Raw genomic sequence first — 20,526 nt, 5'->3', positions numbered from 1 at the left:
CACCTACCAAGTTCTGAGATCTGCACTAACTCTGGCTTTCCCCTGCCTTGACTACTTACCAACAAAAGGACATTCTTTTAGTCCTCTGAGAGTTATTATCTCAAATTTGCACTTTTCCCCCATGTTGTTGGACTGTTCCTGGACTCTTTAGGTTGGAGCAGTTAATGCTCAATGATAATGGAAATATGAATACCGAATTCATCTTATGCACACCCTGGGTCCCACATTGCTAGTATGAAATAAAGAAGATAAGAAAGGAAAACAAAGACTCTTGGGTAAGTAGAAAATTCAGATGAAAGTACCTTCAAAGCTGAAATACTGAGCAAAAAAAAATGACTAGTAGAAAGGATGACATGAACACCTCATCTATAATATAAATGAAGTAAAATCTAAATTTATACTGTTTCAGACATATTAAATGAATACTTTGTGAAAAATTCCATGGGGTACAACCAGTGGAATGACTTAGGTAACTGGCAACAGGGTAAACTTCAAATTTGTACTGTCCTCCTGACCCCTCTCCTTCCATTAATGACAAATATCCATTTAAAAATGTGTGCAGAGCATACCCTTTACACTTCCATTGAATTTCTTCACTTTGCATAACAAGAGTGGTTCCATCTAGTAGCTGAAAACAAGTCACAAGTGTCTCCACACCAGGGTGAGATAGGGCTTAAGAAACTGTTAAAATTTTTTGGAACATTGTTCCAGAAAAAACAGTGATCTATTAATATTATAGCTTATTTCAATACCGTAAGTCATGATCACATTTAAGTTGTTTATTTTTATTTTTAGATGACTGATTTTGATCTTCTAAGAGAGAATCTTCAGATCATACATTCCTTAATGACTGTAGGAACCATTGGCATGGAGGAGGTCCATCTGTGCAGGCACTACTTGAAGAGTGTTCTCCATGCCTGCACAGATGGATCTGCTCCATTCTAACAGTTCCTACAGTCAACAAGGAATGTAAGATTTGAAGTTGATCTCATAGAAGATTGAAACTGATCATTTAAAAATAAAAATAAACAACTTAAATGCAATCATGGCTGTGTGTATTGAAGTAAGTCATAAGGAGCTGCTGCGCAATACAATATAGTCAATATATATGTAGACTGAAGCAAGAGGTAAATTTATACCAAGACCGGGATTTGAAACTGGTTCTCCTGCTTATTAGGCAGATGTGCTAAACACTACACCACTCTGGTGCAGTAGCTTTGCACAACTGAAGGAAATACCCTGTCATGCCTCCTCCCTCCTCAGTCCAAATTCTCATTCACACCTCAGCCCACTTGGTATTCCCTGTAACCTCAAACAACATTGCAGAGGCTCTCCAACTGTACTGGTATAGCACCTCAGCATCAAATGTAACAGGGAACCCTACCTAAAACCCAGGCATAGATGCTTGAACCAAATAAAACTATGTGGTCCCAGAGACATTTTCAAGTCTCAAACACCTATGATGTATATCTACAGACTGAAGCAACGGGTAAAAATTTGTACCAAGACTGCGATACAAATCCTGGCCTTGGTATAAATTTTCATTCATCGTTTCAGTCTGCAAATATATATTATAAATGTTTGAGGCTTGGAAAGTTCTCTGAAACCATATAGTTTGATTGAACAACTAGTCAGAATCTCCTCGTGATTTCCTTTCATAAATCTTCCTCTTCTCCTCCAACCCCCACCCTCTCTGCCCTCCCTCATCTGCTTTATCCTTCCTCTTTCTCTTTTCCTTTTTCTTCTTGATTAACATTGCTGACTCTCTATCACAGAGCCCTGGGTTCAATTCCTGACTGAGTTGGGAATTTTCTCTATTCAGGACTAGATGGATGTGTGTGTTGTCATCATCATCATTGGTGCACAAATCACCAAATCTGCAGCAACTAAAATCACTTGAACCAGACCAAACTTCCAAGAAGGAGCTCATGGCCAAAGATGCCATACACACATTTCATATTTCCTATCTCCCCCCTCCCCCTCTCCTCGTCACAAAGCTGCACCCACAGAAACAGCCCCTATGGTATATGCCCTAACTGCCATACTCTAACCAAACCAATGGGTCCAACTGGATTACAAATTTAAATGTAGTCAACTCAAGGAGAATGTAATCCACACACACACACACACACACACACACACACACACACACACACACAGCAAGGCATGTTTTGCTTTTATAATTCTCCATAATTCTAGTGGCATGAAGGCCACTACATTTTGCTGTCTGTTATGTTATGAAGTTATCTTCTGCAGCAATGTAACTAAAATAAATAAAAACCAGTCATGTAGTTAAGTGAGCATTAAGAATACTGAAAAGTAGACAAGCAGGGCTGTAATCATTCTTCCTGCACTCCATTTGCAAATAAAATTGGAAGAACCCATAATTTATGATACATTGAAAGTACCCTCTGCCATGCTCTGCACAGTGATTTGCAGAGTATGGAATCAGATGTAGAAACATCCATGTAGTCATGACAGTATTTAGGTGGTCATGACTAATAAACAGCAGCTATTTACTATAACTGTCGATGCACTAGATTTTTTTCAAGTGAGGAAAAATGTGCTATGTAATATTCAACTTGATTAAGTGAAATTAGCTTATAGCAGTTTAAGTACAGTTAATTATCAATAAAATTTTCAAACTGTTTCTCTTTGTTAATGTAGTGCATGGCTTGTTCAGTACCCCTGAAAGTTCTCCCTTATGGTGGGATCTATGGAACAGGATGAATAAGTGAGTGTGTGAGTCAGTACTGTCAACACATTAAGATTGTGCTATAATGATAGCACTGAAACACGTCAAAGTCCTGTAAAAGTATATACCCTAAATTAGGTTCCCTCAGCCCATGAAATATAGAATAAATCAAGAGGAGACATTACAGCAGCACACAGAAGAAAACTGGCAGCAACATGTTGCCATCTTGTGTCTCTCTGACTTTCTTGGCATGACCAATGAATGGTGTACTTCTGGGTGTTCCATTTTATGGAAACAACAATTCAGCTGTACACCCAGAAGTATAACATTAATGTGGCTATCTTGCTTATTTATTTTTCGTGTTGTTTCCATGGTCATAAATGAGTGAAAATTCGTTGTGAGAGTCTGATATGTAGTTATTGTATACATGTTCAACAGAGCTTAGAGTCACTGCCATGAAGGGAGCATCTCTCCTTGCTGATCATTCTCTACAGCACAAAAGTAATTGCCATGCCTGTTTCCATACATGGGTATGTGGCCTCATCCTCATAGGTGAGGAATATGTGATTTGTTGTCACCACTCACATGGTCATGACTTACATTTATCAGTCCTGTTTTTATTTACTTCCTTTCCATTCTCATTCCCACATTTCATTTCTTCCATAACTTCACTTTGTACTGTTTCCTATTTCCAGCTCCTGCTTATATTTAGTTGCCTCCCTTGTCTTTTCTTTCTATGGAAGCATTTTCACCAGAACATTATTCCTTCTTGTGAAACTCAGCTTGCTCTGTTCCTCCATGAGATACATAGCACTGTAGACAACAGTGCTCAGGTTGATCCCATGTCCTTTGACTTCAGAAAGGCATTTGACACCCTCCCATGCTACTGTTTAGAGAAAAAAATATGAGCTTATCAAGTATTGGGCCATATTTGTGACTGGATTCAAGACTTCCTTGCAAATAAAATTCATGTTGCCCTGAATTGAATAATTTCTCGAGTACCCAAGGGAAATATCATGCATCAACATCTGCATACATACTCAAGCCACTGTATGGTGCATGGTGGAAGGTACCTTGTACACTACCAGTCATTTCCTTTTCTTTTCCACTTGCAAATAGATCAAGAGAAAAACAATTGTCTGTATGCCTCCATATAAGCCCTAATCTCTATGATCTTATCTTCATGGTCCTTATGTGAAATTTACATTGTTAGTAGTACAATTGTTCTGCAGTCAGCCCCAAATCCCAGTTCTCTAAATTTTCTCAATAGTGCTCCTCAAAAAGAACATTGCCTTCCCTCCAATGATTCCTATTTGAGTTCCTGAAGTATCTCTGTAATACTTGTGTGTTGTTCAAAACCACCAGTAACAAATCTAGCAGGCCACCTCTGAATTGCTTTGATGTCTTCCTTTAATCTGACCTTGTGCAGATCGCAAACACTCTATTAGTATTAGCGATGGTTAGTACTAGTGTCTTATAAGTGGTCTCCTTTACAGAAGAACCATACTTTCCTAAAATTCTCCCAACAAACTGAAGTAGACCACTCACCTCCCCTATTACAATCCTTACATGCTCATTCAATTTCATATTGCTTTGCAATGTTATGTCTAGAAATTTAACCAATGTAACTGTGTCAAACAGAACATTACTAATACTGTATTTGAATATTATGAATTTGTTTTCCCTACTCATCTGCATTCATTTACATTTTTCTACATTTAGAGCTAGCTGCCATTCATCACACCAACCAGAAATTTTGTCTGTCATCTTGTATGCTCCTACAGTCACTCAACAATGACACCTTCCCTTACACCACAGCATCTCCAGCAAACAACTGCAGATTGCTGTTTATCTTTGTCCACCAGAACATTTATGTATATAGAAAATAACAGTGATCGTATCACCCTTCCCTGGGGTACTCCTGATGATACCTTTGCCTCTCCCATACTGGGTTCTGTTACTTAAGAAGTCTCTGGACCACTCACATACCTGAGAAGCTGTTCCACATGCTTGTACCTTTGTTAACAGTTAGCAGTGTGACACCATGTCAAACACTTCATGAATATCTGGGAATATGGGATCTGCCGGTTGCCCTTCATCCATAGTTAGAAGGGTCTCATGTGAGAAAAGAGCAAGCTGAGTTTTGCCTGAGTGACACTTTTTAAAACCACACTGATACATGGATAGGAGCTTTTCCCTCTCAAAGAAATTTTTTATATTCAAACCAGTAATATAGTCAATAATTCTGTAGAAAACCAAAATTAAAGATATTGGTCTGTAATTTTGCATGTGTGTTCTTTTACCTTTTTTATATACAGGAGCCATCTGCACTTTTTTCCAGTTGCTTGGGACTTTGCACTGAATGAAATATTTGCAATAAACACAGCCAATTATGTAGAGTACTCTTTGTAAAAACCAAACTGGGATTCCACCAGGAGCTGGGACTTACTTGGTTTCAACTCTTTCAGTTGTTTCTCTATATCAGTGATGCTTATTACTGTGTCCTCCATATGGTGGCCTGTGCAACGTTCAAATGCTGGTATGTTTGTATGATCTCCTAAATGAATGATTTCTTAAATGAGAAATTTAAAACTTTGACTTTACTTTTGCTGTTGTCTACTGCCACACCAGACTGGTCAATGAGTAACTATAAAGGGTGTTACAAAAAGGTATGGCCAAACTTTCTGGAAACATTCCTCACACTCAAAGAAAGAAAATATGTTATGTGGACATGTGTCCGGAAACGCTTACTTTCCATGTTAGGGCTCGTTTTATTACTTCCCTTCAAATCACATTAATCATGGAATGGAAACACACAGCAACAGAATGTACCAGCATGACTTCAAACACTTTGTTACAGGAAATGTTCAAAATGTCCTCCATTAGCGAAGATACATGCATCCACCCTCCGTCGCATGGAATCCCTGATGCGCTGATGCAGCCCTGGAGAATGGCATATTGTATCACAGCCATCCACAATATGAGCACGAAGAGTCTCTACATTTGCTACTGGGGTTGCATAGACAAGAGCTTTCAAATGCCCCCATAAATGAAAGTCAAGAGGGTTGAGGTCAGGACAGCATGGAGACCATGGAAATGGTCCGCCTCTACCAATCCATAGGTCACCAAATCTGTTGTTGAGAAGCATATGAACACTTCGACTGAAATGTACAGGAGCTCCATCATGCGTGAACCACATGTTGTGTCGTACTTGTAAAGGCACATGTTCTAGCAGCACAGGTAGAGTATCCCATATGAAATCATGATAACCTGCTCCATTGAGCATAGGTGGAAGAACATGGGGCCCAATCAAGACATCACCAACAATGCCTGCCCAAACATTCACAGAAAATCTGTGTTGATGACGTGATTGCACAATTGCGTGCGGATTCTCGTCAGCCCACACATGTTGATTGTGAAAATTTACAATTTGATCACGTTGGAATGATGCCTCATCTGTAAAGAGAACATTTGCACTGAAATAAGGATTGACACATTGTTGGATGAACCATTCACCGAAGTGTACCCGTGGAGGCCAATCAGCTGCTGATATGCCTGCACACACTGTACATGGTACGGAAACAACTGGTTCTCCCGTAGCACTCTCCATACAGTGACGTGGTCGACGTTACCTTGTACAGCCGAAACTTCTCTGACGCTGACATTAGGGTTACCGTCAACTGTACGAAGAATTGCCTCATCCATTGCAGGTGTCCTTGTCATTCTAGGTCTTCCCCAGTTGCGAGTCATAGGCTGGAATGTTCCATGCTTCCTAAGATGCCAATCAATTGCTTTGAATGTCTTCCTGTCAGGACACCCTCGTTCTGCAAATCTGTCTCGATATAAATGTACCATGCCACGGCTATTGCCCTGTGCTAATCCATACATCAAATGGGCATCTGCCAACTCTGCATTTGTAAACATTGCACTGACTGCACAACCACGTTCATGATGAACACTAACCTGTTGATGCTACGTACTAATGTGCTTGATGCTAGTACTGTAGAGCAATGAGACACATGTCAACACAAGCACCAAAGTCAACATTACCTTCCTTCAATTGGGCCAACTGGCGGTGAATCGAGGAAGTACAGTACATACTGACGAAACTAAAATGAGCTCTAACATGGAAATTAAGCAATTCTGGACACATGTCCAAATAACATCTTTTCTTTATTTGTGTGTGAGGAATGTTTCCTGAAAGTTTGGCCATACCTTTTTGTAACACCCTGTATAATAGCCTTAGACCCACTTAGCAATTTTATGTTGGACCAGAATTTTCTCAGACTCATGCAAGATCTATTGCTAAGGTATGATAGTAGCAGCTATTGTAAGCTTCAAGCATTGATCTTTTTACTGATGCATGAGTTTCTATTAACTTTTGCCTGTCATCATTTCCACATTCTCTTTTGAATCAGGAATGCCGAAGCCTTTGCTTCCCCACCATTTTTTTAATTTCGTTGTTAAAACATGATGGGTCTTTTCTGTCCTTAATTCACTTACTTAGCACATACTTCTCTGTAGTACGATTTATGATCCATTAAAAACTTTGCCCATAATTCCTCTACGTCCATCATACTGGAAGTAAATCAACTGTTTTCGTTTTCAATGTATATAAATGATCTAGTAGAAAGCCTCAGATGCTCTTTAAGACTGTTCACAGATGATGGGGTTGTCTATAACAAAGAAGCAGTGCCTGATGACAGTATCAATTTGCTGAATGACTTGCAGAGGATTGATGAATGGTGCAGGCTGTGGCAGTTGACACTGAATGTAAATAAATGTAATATACGATGCATACCTAGGAAAAGAAAGCCACTACTGTACAACTATATTACTGATGGGAAAGTGCTGGAAACAATATCTACTGTAAAATATTTAGGGGTAACTATGCAGAGCAACCCTAAGTGGAATGATCACATAAAACAAATAGTAGGAAAAGAAGATGCCAGACTGAGATTCAAAGGAAGAACATTAAGGAAAAGTAACTCATCCATGAAGGAAGTGGCTTATAAGGCACTTGTTTGGCTGATACTTCAGAGTATTCTTGGTCAATATGGGATCCTTACTAGATAGGACTGATAGAAGAGGTAGAGAAGATCCAATGAAGAGAGGCACATTTCATCGTGGGATCATTTAATCAGCACAAGAACATTACCTGGATGCTCAACAAATTCCATTGACAGACAATACAAGAGAGGCATTGTGAGTCACAGATAGGTTTACTATTGAAATTTTGAGACAGCACTTTTCGGGAAGAGTTGTAGAACATACTGCATCCTCCCACAAACATTAACAAGAATGATGAGACAATTCAAGAAATTAGAGCCAATACACAAGCTACAGACAATCATTCTTCCCACGCAGCATTTGCAAGTCGAACAGGGTGGGTGGAGTGGTGGGGGTGGATGGGGAGCTGGTCAGTTAGTGGTACCAGGAGTACCCTCCATCACACACCATTAGGTGGCTTGTGGGGTGTAAAGATGTAGGTATAACTTTTCTCTAGTGCTGCCCTTTTTCCCTCATTAGCACTTCTATTTCCCAATAATTGTTCTTCAGTTATCTATTTCAGCTTTTGACCATGCTCTTCATAATTTCTTATTTCTCTTCTCTTCAATTTTTTTTTTCCCCCTGATTATCTGTTGGATCTTCCTTGACATAACATCATGGGTGAATTCCCTACTTAATTTCTGAACAGACTCATTTACTTCACATCTTTTCTCTCTTTTGTCTGGTACATAAAACATTCTAAAAGTTTATGGCTGTATCAACTTTTGCATGTTATTCAACTTCCTATGACTTTACAAATAGCAATTTATTTCATTTTAGTACTCATTTCTGCATAGATGTTTTAGCAAAAATGTGAGAAAGAATATGCAGACAACATAATTACTGTAGTTTATTTTCATTTTACACTGAGGTGACAGAAGTCCTGGGATAGATATGCACAACATATAAAAGGGCAGTGCACTGGTGGAGCTATCATTTATACTCAGGTGATTCATTTGGAAAGATGTCCAATGTGATTATGGCTGCACAATGGGAATTATCAGACTTTGAATGCGGAATTTTAGTTGCAGCTAGACACAAGGGACTTTCCATTTTGGTAATCGTTAGGGAATTCAATATTTCGAGATCCACAGTGTCAAGAGTGTGCTGAGAATACCAAATTTTAGGAGTTCTTCTCACCATGGACAATGCAGTGGTTGACAGCCTTCACTTAACAACTGAGAACATCCTTGTTTGTGTAGGGTTGTTATTGCTAATAAAAAGCAACACTTTGTGAAATAACCACTGAAATCAATGTCTATTGTATGATAAACATATCAATTAAGACAGTGTGGAGAAATATGGTGCTAATGAATGAAGAAATTTGGTGCTAATGAGCTATGGCAGCAGACAACTGACATGAGTGCCTTTGCTATCAGCACGACCTTGCCTGCAGCACCCCTCCTGAGCTTGTGACCATATTGGTTGTACGCTAGATAACTGGGAAACCGTGGCCTAGTCAGATGAATCTTGATTTCAATTAATATGCACTGATGGTAGGTTTTGACTGTGGTACAGACCCCATGAATTTATGGACCCAAGTAGTCAGTAAAGGACTGTGCATGTTGGTGGTGACTCTGTAGTGGTGTGTGTTCTGTTATATCGGATGGGCTGGGTCTTCTGGTCCAGAGGACTGATCATAAAGTGGAAATGGTTTTGTTTGGCTATTTGCAGCCATTCATGGACTTCATGCTTGCAAATGACAATTGAATTTTTATGGATGACAATGTGTGATATCCATGAGCCACAGTTGTTCATGATTGATTTGAAGAACATTCTGGACAATTTGAGCATATGAGCTGGCCACCCAGATCACCCAACATGGACATAATCAAGAGGTCACTTCATGCACAAGATCCTGCACCAGCAACACTTTCACAAATTATGGAAGGTTAAAGAGGCAGTTTGGCCCTGTATTTCTGCAGGGGATTTCTAACAACTTGTTGAGACCATACCATATCGAGTTGCTACACTATGCTGGCAAAAGGAAGTCTGATTCAATATTAGGACATATCCCAGGATTTTGTCACCCCAGTGTAGTATGAATAGCACTTAAACTATAAACCATATAGTGGAGATGCTGAGTCACAGATAGGCACAACAAAAATATTCTCACAATTATAGCTTTCAGCCATTAAGGTCTTTGTCAATAATACACACACACACACACACACACACACACACACACACACACACACACACACAAACGCAACTGCAGTCGTGTGTGTTTGTGTGATTGTCTGAATGTGTGTGTGTGTGTGTGTGTGTGTGTGTGTATTATTGACAAAGACCTTAGTTGCCGAAAGCTATAATTGTGAGAATCTTTTTGATGTGCCCAGCTGCAACTCAGCATCTCCGCTCTAATATTGTTACATTCCTTCCTGAATTTTCCATTGTTTGACTCATACAATAAAAATTTTCATTGTGTCATCTAGAAAATCTTGTAAGTATAGCGCTATTTAAATAACTGAGCATGACAGGTAATTTAACAGATCTGTTGATATTCTAATTTAGGTGCTGGATGATATAAAAGCTGGTTTGCAGTACGTCTTCCAGACAAAAAATGAGATGACTTTTGCAATGTGTGGATCAGGTACTCTAGGAATGGAGGCATCTATAGTGAATCTGTACGAACCAGGAGATACAGTTCTTGTTGCCTGTAATGGAATATGGAGTGAAAGAGCAGCAGATATTGCTGAAAGACTTGGTAAGAATAATAATTATTCCTAGCTTATAAAATAATTCTCAATGTTTTCTTGCAGTCTGCTCATTATTTCTGTAGAAAATGTATTTCATAGCTTTTCTGATATTAAATCATCACTGCTAAATTAAATTACTTCTAACTGCATCATTCAATAATGTTGTTGTTGTTGTTGTAGTCTCCAGTCTGAAGATTGCTTTGGTGCAGCTTTCTATACTATTCTATCCTGTGCAAGCCTCTTCATCTCCAAATAACTACAGCAACCTATACCCTTCTGAATCTGTTTACTGTATTCCTTTCTTGATCTTTTCTTTCAGAAAATACTTCCTGACTTTTAAATCTATTTTGATGTTAACAAATTACTTTTCTTCATAAACACTTTTTTTGCCATTGCCAGTTCACATTTTATGTCCTCTCTGTCACCATCAGTTATTTTGCTACCCAAATAGCAAAACTTGTCTACTACTTTAAGTGTCTTGTTTACTACACTCCTGGAAATTGAAATAAGAACACCGTGAATTCATTGTCCCAGGAAGGGGAAACTTTATTGACACATTCCTGGGGTCAGATACATCACATGATCACACTGACAGATCCACAAGCACATAGACATAGGCAACAGAGCATGCACAATGTCGGCACTAGTACAGTGCATATCCACCTTTCGCAGCAATGCAGGCTGCTATTCTCCCATGGAGACGATCGTAGAGATGCTGGATGTAGTCCTGTGGAACGGCTTGCCATGCCATTTCCACCTGGCGCCTCAGTTGGACCAGCGTTCGTGCTGGACGTGCAGACCGCATGAGACGACGCTTCATCCTGTCCCAAACATGCTCAATGGGGGACAGATCCGGAGATCTTGCTGGCCAGGGTAGTTGACTTACACCTTCTAGAGTACGTTGGGTGGCACGGGATACATGCGGACGTGCATTATCCTGTTGGAACAGCAAGTTCCCTTGCCGGTCTAGGAATGGTAGAACGATGGGTTCGATGACGGTTTGGATGTACCGTGCACTATTCAGTGTCCCCTCGACGATCACCAGTGGTGTACGGCCAGTGTAGGAGATCGCTCCCCACACCATGATGCCGGGTGTTGGCCCTGTGTGCCTCGGTCGTATGCAGTCCAGATTGTGGCGCTCACCTGCACGGCGCCAAACACGCATACGACCATCATTGGCACCAAGGCAGAAGCAACTCTCATCGCTGAAGACGACACGTCTCCATTCGTCCCTCCATTCACGCCTGTCGTGACACCACTGGAGGCGGGCTGCACGATGTTGGGGCGTGAGCGGAAGATGGCCTAACGGTGTGCGGGACCGTAGCCCAGCTTCATGGAGACGGTTGCGAATGGTCCTCGCCGATACCCCAGGAGCAACAGTGTCCCTAATTTGCTGGAAAGTGGCGGTGCGGTCCCCTACGGCACTGCGTAGGATCCTACGGTCTTGGCGTGCATCCGTGCGTCGCTGCGGTCCGGTCCCTGGTCGACGGGCACGTGCACCTTCCGCCGACCACTGGCGACAACATCGATGTACTGTGGAGACCTCACGCCCCACGTGTTGAGCAATTCGGCGGTACGTCCACCCGGCCTCCCGCATGCCCACTATACGCCCTCGCTCAAAGTCCGTCAACTGCACATACGGTTCACGTCCACGCTGTCGCGGCATGCTACCAGTGTTAAAGACTGCGATGGAGCTCCGTATGCCACGGCAAACTGGCTGACACTGACGGCGGCGGTGCACAAATGCTGCACAGCTAGCGCCATTCGACGGCCAACACCGCGATTCCTGGTGTGTCCGCTGTGCCGTGCATGTGATCATTGCTTGTACAGCCCTCTCGCAGTGTCCAGAGCAAGTATGGTGGGTCTGACACACCGGTGTCAATGTGTTCTTCTTTCCATTTCCAGGAGTGTAATTCAGTTCCCTCAGCATCACCTGATTCACTTCAGCTACATTCCACTACCCTTGTTTTACTCTTGTTGATGTTCATCTTATAACCTCCATTCAAGACACGGTCCATTCCATGCAGTTGCTTTTCCAAGTCCTTTGCTGTCTCTGATAGAATTACTTGGTTTCCTTCACCAGTTGTTCCATGTACAGCCTGAATAACATTGGGGACAGGATAGAATCCTGCCTCGCTCCCTCCTCAAATATTGCTTTCCTTTCTTTTCCCTCGACTCTTATAACTGCCATCTGGTTTCTGTACAAATTGTAAATACCCTTCCACTTTCTGTATTTCACCTCTGCTGCCTTCAGAAATTCAGAGTATTCCAGTCAACATTGCCAAAAGCTTTCTCTGCACCTACAAGTGCTATAAACATAGGTTTGCCTTTCCTTAACCCATCCTCTAAGAGAAGTTGCAGAATCAGTATTGCCTCATGTACTCCTACATTTCTCCATAATCCAGATTGATCTGCTCCAAGGTTGGCTTCTGCCAGCTTTTCCATTCTCCTGTTAAAAATTCATGTTAGTGTTTTGTAACCATGAATTATTAAAGTGAAAGTTAGGTAATATTCACACCTGTCCACACTTGTTTTCTTTGGACTTGGTATTATTTTATTCTTCATGAAGTCTGAGAGTATTTCACCTGTCTCATACATCTCGTACACCAGACAGAAGAGCTTCTTCATGGCTGGTTCTCCCAAGGCTGTCAGTAATTCTAGTGGAACATTGTCTTCTCCTGAGCCTTGTTTTGATGTAGGTCTTTCAATGCTCTACTAAAATCTTCTCACAGTATCATATCTCCCAAATCATCTTCATCTATATCCTCTTCCATTTCCATAATATTGCCTTCATGTTCATCCCCCTTGTATAGACCCTCTATTTACTCCTTCCACCTTTCATTCTTTCCATGTGAACTCTTAATATTCATACAGCTGCTTCTCTTTTCTCCAAAAGCCTCTTCAGTTTTCCTGTAGGCAGTCTCTGTCATTCCCCTAGCAAAATATATATCTAAATCCTTACATTTGCCTTCCAAACATTCCTCCTTATACATTTTGCACTTTCTGTCAATCTCACTTTTTACACATTTGTATTCCCTTTTACTTGCTGCACTTACTGCATTTTTATATTTTCTCCTTTCATCAATTAAGTCTGTGGGATTTCAATTGGTTTGTAGCCCAAGAAAACACACTCATTTCTGTAAGACTCTACACATGGCTGTCCACATTACAAGCTGTACAGCAAACCAAACAAGCAAGATGGCATGGGCCATTAGGTTACAGAGTCAAAGAACTTGCAATGGTGGAGAAATGTCATTCGTACTTGTCGATGCCACACAGACAACCCCCCGCAGCATGGAGCACAGTTTGAGCACAGTGGAAGGAGGGCATTTCGGGCAGTGAAGGCGGTGAGGGAGATGGCAGTGATGTGATGGGGATGTCAATCTCTGGAGGTTATCATGGCAGGGACCATGGTGGGACGTCGACATGGAACTCCTGTAGGTGGTGTGGGCAGATGAGGCATCGGCCCCCGCATGAGGATGGAGTGGTGTGGAGAGGGACCGTGTCCCCCATGAGATTGACTGGCAGCATTTGACAGTTACCCTCCTTATGGGGGTGACTGTAGCTTGGAGGAGCATGTGGTTGACCCTGGGTGGGAGCGGGTGAGAACCAGCGATTAACTGATGAACTGGGTCCCCGGTCAGGTGGGGCAAGTTGTCTTGTATTTGATTTGATTTTAATAGGGAAGCTAAAACAGCTTTGGTCTAACCCGCCACTGCCTGCACCGAAACCAAGTTTATTATGCGGTATCACTTCCTGTATATCTAGTAAAGCCAACCAATGCCCTTAAATAGTGCAAGGAGTCCCTTTACCAGTTATTTGTTAGTCACAGTTTCTTCAGGTCTAATTGTCCTGAAAATTCTGTGTCTCTTGCTCTCCAGTGCAGTGCATTCGAAGATTATGTGTGTTGCAGTTTCTTCACTCTCATCACAGATCCTACATTTAGGGTCTTCTTCTGTTATACCCATTGCATGTAGGTGTGTTTTGAAATTCCAATGGCTGGTCATCAGTCCAACCATGAGTTTCATCTCTTTCCAGTTCAAGCCCAGGATTACAGAGCTACTTTTAAAACATGGCTTAGGCATCAGTATCTTGCAGTGTTGTAAGCCCTTGGTTCAGTATTCTACAAGCTGTCCTCTGAGCCAGTTTTGTAATTCTAGCTCAGTCATAGCCTTGGTGATTGTCAGGACAGGTTCCAGTCCAATGAATGGAGTCTTTGCCCCCATCCTGGCCAATCTGTTAGTTTATTCATTGCCACTGATCCCTGAGTAGCCAGGGACCCACACTAGGTTCACCCTGTTGCCTCCCCCTAGCTCCACCAGAACGCTGTGACATTCTACAACAATCTTAGATCTTGTTTCAGGAGCTGCCAATGATTTCAGGGCTGTCTGAATAGATGCAGATGTTACAATCCTTTTAGCACCTATGCACATTCTCCTGCACACACATCCTGATGTCAGCTTGGAGTACCGAGGCCAATTTTCCTAGAGAGCTGATGCCCTCCAGTCTTGGCTGTACACCCTGGCCCCAGTGCCTTGGTCTGATTTTGACCCATCAGTGAAACAGACAATGTACCCCGTACAGTGTTGAACTGTTTTTTTTGCATGCTCACTGCTTACAATTATTATATCGTAAGGCTTGTTGAAGCAGTTGCGAGTTACTATATAGTCAGGCAGCATTTCAACAACCATTCCTATATTTACCTCACTCACTATTTTAGTGTGTGGTTCTAGATACCCAATGAGATCCAGTTTTTACCAGTTTTGAGTCTGCATGCACCAGCTGCTGCCTCCATCTAGACCCAAAGGTGTAATGATGTCCAGCATGGTTTCCATCCCAGCAGTTGGTGTTTTGCTAATTCCACCTGTTATGGCTAAGCAGGCCAGTCTCTGCACTTTAACAAGCTCCTTAGCTGCAACCTACTGTTCTACTTCTTCCACCACACTACTGCCCCATAGAAGATCCTAGGTCTAACCACTGTGGTGTATATCCAGTGCATACGTCTGGGGCTTAGGCCCCAGTTTTAGCCACAAGCTCTTCTCTTACACGCTACTTTCACCCTGGTGCATATGCTCTTAATGTGAGGGTCCATGTTAGTTTCTCATCTAAGGTTACCCCTAGATATTTCACTGTCCCCTTCACAGGTAGAGTTTCATTGAAAAGCTTTAGATTCTAACTTTGAGTGTTGGATGTGCTTCTTTGTGAATGGTATCACAACAGCTTTGTGAATGGTATCACAACAGTCTTCTTAGAATTAACCCTTAGATCCTGTTTCCTGCATCAATCTTGCACAATGTTCAGCGCACTGTGTGCCATATTCCTGACTGTGCCAGTAAATTTGCCAAGTATTACTATGAAAAGGTCATCTGCGTATCCTTGGCAAAAGCATTGTCTGGAATTTAGTTCCTCAATGAGTTATTTCATCACTAGATTCCACAATAAAGGTGACAAAACTCCTCCTTGTGGACATCCTCTAGTGGTGTTAATTACCATCTTTTCAATCATGATGGTGGCCTCTACCTTCCTTCCACTAAGTATGGCCCCAGTCCACCTACATATAGTGGTCCCTAGTCATGCACCTCTGCTGCCCTAACCATGGAATCAAAGGTTGTGCTACTAAAAGCCCTCTCACTGTCCAGGAAGATGCAGAGGGCTATTTCCTGAAATTTCCTGCACCTTCACAATGAGTTGGTGAAGAGCTATCTTGCATGATTTACCTGGTCGATATGCATGTTGGTTTGAATGAAGAGGAGCCCTAGATAGCCTCCTCTCCCCGACAAATACATTAACCAGTTTTTCCAATGCTTTAAGAATGAAGGAGGACAGACTAATATCCTTGGCCTTGGTATGATCAGTCTTCCCTGGCTTTGGAATAAAGACAACCTTCACTGCCCTCCAGGCATTGGGAATGATTCCTGCAGCTAGGCTAACCCTGAGTAACTTGTGTAGGACTCTTATAAGATTCTCTACTGCTTGTTGCAGGAGAGCTAGAAAGATTCCATTTGTGGCAGATGACTTGAACATTTGGAATGATGTCGACATACTCCTTGGCCAATTCCCAGTCCTCTCTTCAAATGCCTGAGATTCATTGTCTCTCAGGGGTTGCATTCTGGTCTGTGTTATCTACCAGAGTACAATGAGGGAAGTGAGTTTTGAGGAGCAATTCCAGCATCTCATCTGCTGTTTTTGTGTATTCCCCATCCTCCTTCCTCAATGTACCTCCTGGATTAGTTGTGAGGATTTTGTGAAGCCTGGCTTGAGCAGCCATGCCCTCCACTTCCTCAGAGAATTCCTTCCAGGAAGCCTGCTTTGCTTGTCTAATTGCAAGGTTGTAGTTGACAAGGGCCTCACAATATTTTGCCCATTGTCCTGCATGTTTCACAAGGTTAAACAGTCTCCGTTCCCGTCCTCTTTGTGTTTCCAAGTTGTTGCTCCACCAAGACACACTCCTATTTGTGCACTTCTTGGTGACTGAGCAGTTGTCCTGGTATGACATAATTATGGCAGAGGTTACAGACTCTGCTACTTCCTCAAACTCTACTTCCTTATTGAAGTTTTAGTTTCCAATAAGCTTAAGTCAAGGTCCCTCCTATATGTCTCCCAGTCTGTTTTACTGGGATACCTATAGGCCACGGTCTGTCTGATTCCCATTTCAACCTTGAATTTAATATACATGTGGTCCAATGAGGATGGCTCCAATGCCACATTCCTTTGTTTGACATAGCTGCCCATCATCATGAAACCGAAGGTTTTGTCAATTACTTCTTCCCTTCTGCTGTTTCTGAATGTATGTTCATCACCCCTATTCAGGACCTCCAAGTTGTTAGACAAGAGAAATTCAAGGAGGTACTCACCTCTACTGTTGGTGTCCTTGCTGTCCCACACTAGCTTGTGGACATTGGCATCACATCCAACCAACAGCTGGTCACCTTGCCGATGGCAAGCTCCCGTCAGTCGTCTCATCTCAAGAGGAGGAGGAGAGCTGTCTTTGTAAGGAAGGTCTGCTGAGGCCAAAACAATTTCCCTCATGATACCTTCCTCACGTTGCTGCATCCTGATGGTCAGCTGGTCCCTAGAACAGAAATCCATCACTGGCATGAAAGAAATTCCATTTCTCACATAAATGCATGTTCTGGAGTTTCTTAGATTTCTGTCATAAATCAACTTACCTCCTGTACCACTGAGGCCCAATACACCCCCTTTATATAAGTAGGGTTCTTGTATCAGGACCATGTCCACCTCCTGTCTCCCCAGGTGATGGCTCAGGCAGCAGTGGCACCTTTACTTTGCTGAAGATTGATCTGCAGCACCTCAAGTCTCCATCTTGCTGCTATAATTGCTTTTGAGGTCTTTGATTACCCTGACAGCAACCTGCAAACCCTAAAAACAATTCAGGTCTTACTCTTGCATCGCCTTCGGGGACTTCTCTCTGACCTCCACCACTAGGGTTCCTTTTGTTTCTGTTCCCTGAGAAATTTCCTCCTCTGGGCCCCAGACAAGGCTTTAACCTTGATCTGGTCCAACTTCTCAGCTACAGTTCCCACTTCTTGCTCAGGGCTACACCCTGATTCAGTAGTGGGAGTGCATTCCATCAGTCCTGACCCCAATGACTGGGTGTCTGAGGTCATAGTTTGCCCCTCAGTTTGTTTTAAATCGTTTTCATCAGTCGGGCTCATCTTGCTCCCACAAAATTTGGGGATCTACATGGTCCATACCACGGAAACCTTGCACGGTGTAAGGCTCCTTACTCAAGGAGGTCGCCCAGTATCCCTAGGCTTCATTTGCGACACATCTTCCCATGTGCCACACACCCCGTGGCACAGATCACATCACACCTTGGGTTGGGAAAGGGAAATGGGTAAAGACTAGGAGTGGATAAGGAAGACAGGACATTGTGGGACACTCTTAGTCTGATCCATCAGCTAAGGCCTTTCTGGCAGTAGGTCCTCTACCTTCAGCATAGCCCTCAGCTTCATGCGGATATGCAGGCCTCTCCACCCACATGGACAGTGTGCTTTGTCAAGGGGTGTCTCCCAGAGAGGTGGAGCAGGATGAAGATGTGATTGTCATCGATAAGGATGGTGATATCCTCCACATGTTTGGACAGTACATCGGTTTGCAGGGGATGAGGTAGAGAGAGAGAGGGCATGAACCCGAGGAATGGCATTGATGGTGGTGCAGATGCATGTTCAGGTGAAGGTTGTGGAGGCAGCTCTGAGGGGTCATAGCTTGAAGATGAATCCTCAGTGCTAGGAGGCTGCATAACATCATTGGACGTCAAAGACGCTGGGTTGAGGTGTGCCAGTTTCTAGCAGTGGAGACAAACAGTGAATGGCGTATCCTTAACCCAGAGGTCTATCATGTTAGTTGTGTGGTTTATGGGGCTGAATATGGTGGGGAAAATGAGGCCCAGACTCCGGACAGTGTCATCGCAGAAAAAAACGAACTTGCATGAAAGGAGATCGGAGGGTGCGTGGGAGTGGGGGGGGGGGGGGGGGGGGGGGGAGTATGGCTAGATGATGGTGAGGAAAATGTTTGCAAATCGGATCTGTTTTATGAAATTGGGAAGAGAGATGGAATTGTTAGGGGAGGATGGTTGTAACAGCTCCCCAGAGAGGACATGGTTTCACCATAGATGAACTTATTTATGGTGCCCTCGATATCTGGTTCGTATGATGACCATAGGTCAAGGAGTACCCATGGGAGAGCCTTGGTCCAAAGATTATTGTGACACTGCAGTGCTGTCTTGGAAGTGGTTGGCAATTGTGTGACATTTGTTGCTGGCATAGTTGGGCAAAGAGTGCTGATTCAAAGAGCCAGCCATGGTCAGTGGTGATGGCAGCAGGGCAGCCAGAGCAGGAAGTCCAGGAAGAAACAAAAGCCTTAGCCATGGTTTTGGCAGTTATGTTGGTGAGAGGTAAGGCCTCTACCCAATGAGATAAACGATCAGTGCAAGAAAGAACATAATGAAAGCCCTCTGTGGGGGGAAGGTGGCCGATGAGGTCCAGGTGCACATGGTGAAAGTAGCCAGATAGAATGTCGAATTTGCAGAGATGTGGAACAGTGTACCTGGTGACTTTGTTGCACTGGCAAGTGATGCAGTTCCAAGCCTATATCTGATAATCACGTCTTATGTCTCGCCACATGAATCATTCTGACATGAGGCATGTCACTGGCTTAATTCTGGGGTGTGCTAGAGAGTATAGTGTGTCAAACAGTGAATGGTGGAGGGGGATGGGGATGAGGGATTGGAGGGTGCCAGTGGAGGCGCAGCTGACTTCCTCTTGGACGCCAGCGAATTTTGCTTTGGTCAAAAACAGCAAAGTGGAGGTGCTGTTGAGAAGTTGCTGTGTATCCTCATTCTGGTTCTGTAGGGACGCGAGGTCGGGAAGGTTGACGATCGTTAAGAAGGTGCTAATGCAGAAAAGGAAATTTGCAATGACGTTGACAGCGCCTTTGATTTGGTGGACAGCAGTAGAGAACTGATAGATGAAATCTAAGTGGCAAAAATGAGGGGGGGGATGAGAAGCAGGTTGCATATGGAATCTACTACTAGTTTATAGTCAGTCAGGTTGGCCCTCGACATTGGGGCAGAAGTGTTTCACCGCCTCATAAACCACTAAAAGTTCACAATTGAAGGCTGAGAATTTTTGTTGGGCGCGTGAAAGTTTCTTCGGAAAGAACTGAGGTGGCATGACCACATTGTTGTGGCATTGTTGTAGGACTGCACCTACCATAGAGTCACTGGCATCCAAGGTGATCAAGAGTTCAGCATCCGCGATTGGATGAGCGAGAGTGATGGCTCATGCAAGAGAGTTTTTCAGGGCCTGGAAGGCTGCGCGCATTGGTTCCATACAGGGAACAGGATGTGTCCCTAAAGTTTGCTTTCCAGTGAGGGCGTTAGTGAGGGTGGCCTAGGTGTCAGCTGCTGCAGGCAAATGTCAACAGCAGTGGTTTATCCCTCCCAGGAATCAACGGAGCTCTTTGTATGTGGTAGAGAGTGACATGGATAAGACTGATTGCACCTTCAATTTAAGAAGTCAAACTGGAGCAAGAGAGAGTCAATAAAGCGTTGTCACATCT

At 42.9% G+C, this 20,526-nt stretch overlaps 1 protein-coding gene across 1 annotated transcript in view; it reads left to right on the top strand.

Annotated features, from left to right (window-relative positions):
- The window catches only part of LOC126475427 (alanine--glyoxylate aminotransferase-like), a 105,750-nt gene that overhangs the window by 20,928 nt on the left and 64,296 nt on the right, over positions 1-20,526 (top strand). Inside the window, exon 2 of the mRNA XM_050103274.1 lies at positions 10,259-10,451. Within this exon, the coding sequence (XP_049959231.1) occupies positions 10,259-10,451 (193 nt within the window). The remainder of the gene's footprint in view (positions 1-10,258; positions 10,452-20,526) is intronic.

The sequence above is a fragment of the Schistocerca serialis genome, chromosome 4 (assembly GCF_023864345.2).
Source record: "Schistocerca serialis cubense isolate TAMUIC-IGC-003099 chromosome 4, iqSchSeri2.2, whole genome shotgun sequence".
NCBI classification, from domain to species: Eukaryota; Metazoa; Arthropoda; class Insecta; order Orthoptera; family Acrididae; genus Schistocerca; species Schistocerca serialis.
Note: the sequence above shows the minus strand (reverse complement) of the source record. Positions and strands in the feature narration are given on the sequence as shown.